The 3661-nt window shown below is 35.9% G+C and overlaps 3 protein-coding genes across 3 annotated transcripts in view; all 3 read left to right on the forward strand.

Moving 5' to 3' along the window:
* The first annotated feature begins 80 nt into the window (after positions 1–80).
* LOC111785428 (S-norcoclaurine synthase 2-like) lies at positions 81–1283 on the forward strand. The gene is made up of 2 exons (XM_023665817.1): positions 81–368; positions 775–1283. Exons 1-2 carry the CDS (start codon positions 185–187, stop codon positions 1068–1070), a joined length of 480 nt encoding a protein of 159 aa, XP_023521585.1. The 5' UTR covers positions 81–184; the 3' UTR covers positions 1071–1283.
* Positions 96–3661, forward strand: part of LOC111785430 (S-norcoclaurine synthase 2-like) — an 11126-nt gene continuing 7560 nt past the window's right edge. Inside the window, exon 1 of the mRNA XM_023665818.1 lies at positions 96–125. The gene's annotated coding sequence lies outside the window, so the exon portion shown is untranslated. The remainder of the gene's footprint in view (positions 126–3661) is intronic.
* LOC111785426 (malonyl-CoA:anthocyanidin 5-O-glucoside-6''-O-malonyltransferase-like) overlaps positions 1628–3661 on the forward strand; it is a 5125-nt gene continuing 3091 nt past the window's right edge. Inside the window, exon 1 of the mRNA XM_023665814.1 lies at positions 1628–1700. Coding sequence (XP_023521582.1) covers positions 1628–1700 — 73 coding nt within the window. The remainder of the gene's footprint in view (positions 1701–3661) is intronic.

Raw genomic sequence — 3661 nt, forward strand, 5'->3', positions numbered from 1 at the left:
TGACCTAAATTAATTGAAATGAAGTATTAAAAAAATGAGTTGATTTTGCTGGTTTATTATTTAAATATGAGAAGTGAGAAGATATGGATGAAAATTGGGAGGACCAATCAAAATCTGTGGTGGAAGTCTCCATCTTTAAACAACAAGACCTGCATCTCTCCAAGAACAACCAGGAACAACAAAAATGGTGACCATAATCAGTGACCAGACTGAGATTCCGGCGCCGGCGGCCAAAGTTTGGGCGCTTTATGGCACCATTCACTTTGCTGATTTCCTCCAACTTCACCTCCCCAATATCATCAACAACGTCGAGCTCCTTGAAGGCGATGGCGGCCAAGGAACTCTTGTCCTTGTCACTTTTGCTCCCGGTGAGTACATTACTCGTTTACTACTCGATCTTTTCGGTATCGATTCTAATAAGTTCTTATCACAGTTAAAATGACTTCTGTCGTGTTCAAAATTATTTATACTATATTCTTAACCGACCCAAATTAATTTTGATTCATATCTTAAGTTAGTTTAGATAAAATTATTTAATTGTCAAAATTATAGTTTGACCCGATTTGAATTAGATTATATTTGAGTTTTTGATAAACGAATGAATGAAAGAATCGTCCTCTTGGTCTAATTTCTTTGTTTTCATTCTTTTCAATTATAAAACAAATAGTTCGGGGGGCAAAACACCCTAATACGAGCTTAAACGAAAGAAATGTCCTAGTTTAGAGTCGAGATGTATAATTTAGTCTAACGATAAGAAATTTTGATACCGTACAGATTTAGGGGGTATGAGATACAAAGAGAAGTTCGTGAAAATAGATAACGAACAGCGTATAAAAATAGCGGAGATGGTGGAAGGAGGGTACCTGGATCTTGGGTTCACTGTTTACAGGTTTTGTTTTGAGATAATTGAGAAGGATGAAGAGAGTTGCATTGTGAAATCATCGGTGGAGTATGAGTTGAAGGAAGAAGCTGCTGCAAATGTTTCATTAGCCAGTGTTCAACCTTTGATAGCCATAGCTCAAGCTGCCAAGAGCTATTTCCTCAATGCCCAACAGCCCACGGATGCATAATATCATTCATGGATCTCACTTTGTTGTGTGTTTAATTTTCAATAATGGAGGATTCCAAACTTGTGATCAAGTTTCTTTTCGTGGATTGATCAAATAATAATCTTCATTTGTAACTGCACGGTCTTTGATACTCATCAATGGCCGAGCTTAGAGATGTATGATTTCTGGATGTTTAGTGTGTTTGGAATAACTTTTAAAAAATTTCTTTAAGCACGAATGCGTTTGATAACTGTTTTGTTCTTTATTTTCTGTTCTTCAGAATGGAAAAAGTAAAATTTTCCCAACACGTGTTTGATAAATCTCAATGACTTAATAAACACAAAAACGAAAGATAAAGACTCGTTAGAAACTTTTTTAAACTCAAGGACTTCTTGCCAAGAACTAAACAGACAAACTTAAAATTCAAGAACTAATCGGGTAATTTAATCTTTCCCTACCTTTTTTCTTTCTTTACTACGAATAGTAGGAGTTGTACTCGCCATGTGAAATGATGAATGATGAAGGATGCATCTTTAGTTATAAATAGTCATCGAACTAGCATCATAATCATGTAAGAGATGTTTGAGAGTAAGTTTAGGATAGTTAATATAATATTGTTAGGTTCAAAATTACTCTCAAACATGTCTTTAATGGCTCGAAAACAATTTTGATTTCGATGATATGAAAGTCAGTGATAACAATTTCATCGAACTAAAAGTTTCACTCACATTTCCGGTACAGAGAAACATGACTCCTAAACATCCATAGGCAATGGGTTTATTCCTTTACCATGGCATGTCGTTTCACCTATAAGACCCCTCTAAGGATAAGAACAAGATTTACTTGATTCAGGTGNACTAAACAAACAAACTTAAAATTCAAGAACTAATCGGTTAATTTAATCTTTCCTTACCTTTTTTCTTTCTTTACTACAAATAGCAGGAGTTGTACTCAGCCATGTGAAATGATGAATGATGAAGGATGCATCTTTAGTTACAAATAGCCATCGAACTCGCATCATAATCATGTAAGAGATGTTTGAGAGTAAGTTTAGGATAGTTAATATAATATTGTTAGGTTCAAAATTACTCTCAAACATGTCTTTAATGGCTCGAAAACAATTTTGATTTCGATGATATGAAAGTCAGTGATAACAATTTCATCGAACTAAAAGTTTCACTCACATTTCCGGTACAGAGAAACATGACTCCTAAACATCCATAGGAAATGGGTTTATTCCTTTACCATGGCATGTCGTTTCACCTATAAGACCCCTCTAAGAATAAGAACAAGATTTACTTGATTCAGGAGAACATCCAGAAGATCCAACTATTTCATTTTGATTTCTTGACTTTGAGCAAGATTTCGAGATAAATAACAGCTTAGATATTGAGTTTTTTTTTAGAAAAATATGCTTACAAGTTTTACACCAGAACATCCCAGAGGGTTGCTGTCTCAGTCCACAGCCATGGCTTCCAGGCCTCCACTAGCATCGTCCACACCAATCTTGTTCTCCTCAGCTGTGATTCTCATTTCTTCCATTAAACTCTTCTGTTCATCCTCTATGGTGTTTTGCAACTCATCCACCTGCACCAATATCAGTTGAGGATCTCAAGTTTTAGGTAGAAAGTTTGTACGTAATCACAGTAAGACAACAGTTATTTAGACACAATACTACTGCTCGTATAGGATTTCAGAGAATATGGGAAAACCTCGTGCTTTACCATAATCACAAGAGAAAACAAACACACAGAATTTTTGCTTGAAAAATGTTGCAGCAGAGGACAATCTTCAAACAAACAGATTTTTTAGTTGTGACTACAATTTCTAGAGCTTTAAAAGGCCTCGCTATGTCCCATGGCCCCAATCATAAGCTCCTTCTTCCTCTAAAAGAATATTAATGAAAAAAACCTACACACAGTATATATACAAAATGTTAATTCAGATTAAAGTATATATACGTTGTCACAGCCCAAGGCCACCGCTAGCAGATATTGTCCTCTTTGGGCTTTCCTTTTTAGACTTCCCCTCAAGGTTTTTAAAACGCGTTTGCTAGGGAGAGGTTTTTACACCCTTATAAAAAATGTTTCGTTCTCCTCCCTAACTGACGAGGGATCTCACATATGTATTGGTTTAAGTAATTTCCAATAGGGAAGTTAAAAACACATACAGACATTTCCCTGGAAACTACCAACCAAGCACTACACCACAACTTACTCTATTCCCCCCAAAACAAATTATTGATAAACAACTCTTTTCCTTAAATTCAGGAGAAGCAGGGTGAATTTTGCTTTCTACTTGGTATTTTCTAGGCAGTCTCTAGTTGAATGTGAAACCCTTCGATCAAATGGCAGTGACAGAACGTTTTAACCCTACGAGGGAACAATGTAATAGATTCTTGAATGGCTAATAGTGGACCGTTAGATCTCTTACAAAGTGGCTGCAGCAATAACTCTTGAATAGATGCATTTAAAGGTATTTCATCTTGCTCAGAACCTCGTGGTAGACAAATGCTTCATGAAAATCCTCAGTTGGAAACTAAAGCATGCATGGGATAGTGGCTAGGAGAAAGAAGTGCCTTGTTGAAGATTTGATTCTAATGCAAATCAAGA

The sequence above is a fragment of the Cucurbita pepo genome, unplaced genomic scaffold (assembly GCF_002806865.2).
Source record: "Cucurbita pepo subsp. pepo cultivar mu-cu-16 unplaced genomic scaffold, ASM280686v2 Cp4.1_scaffold000483, whole genome shotgun sequence".
Lineage (NCBI taxonomy): Eukaryota > Viridiplantae > Streptophyta > Magnoliopsida > Cucurbitales > Cucurbitaceae > Cucurbita > Cucurbita pepo.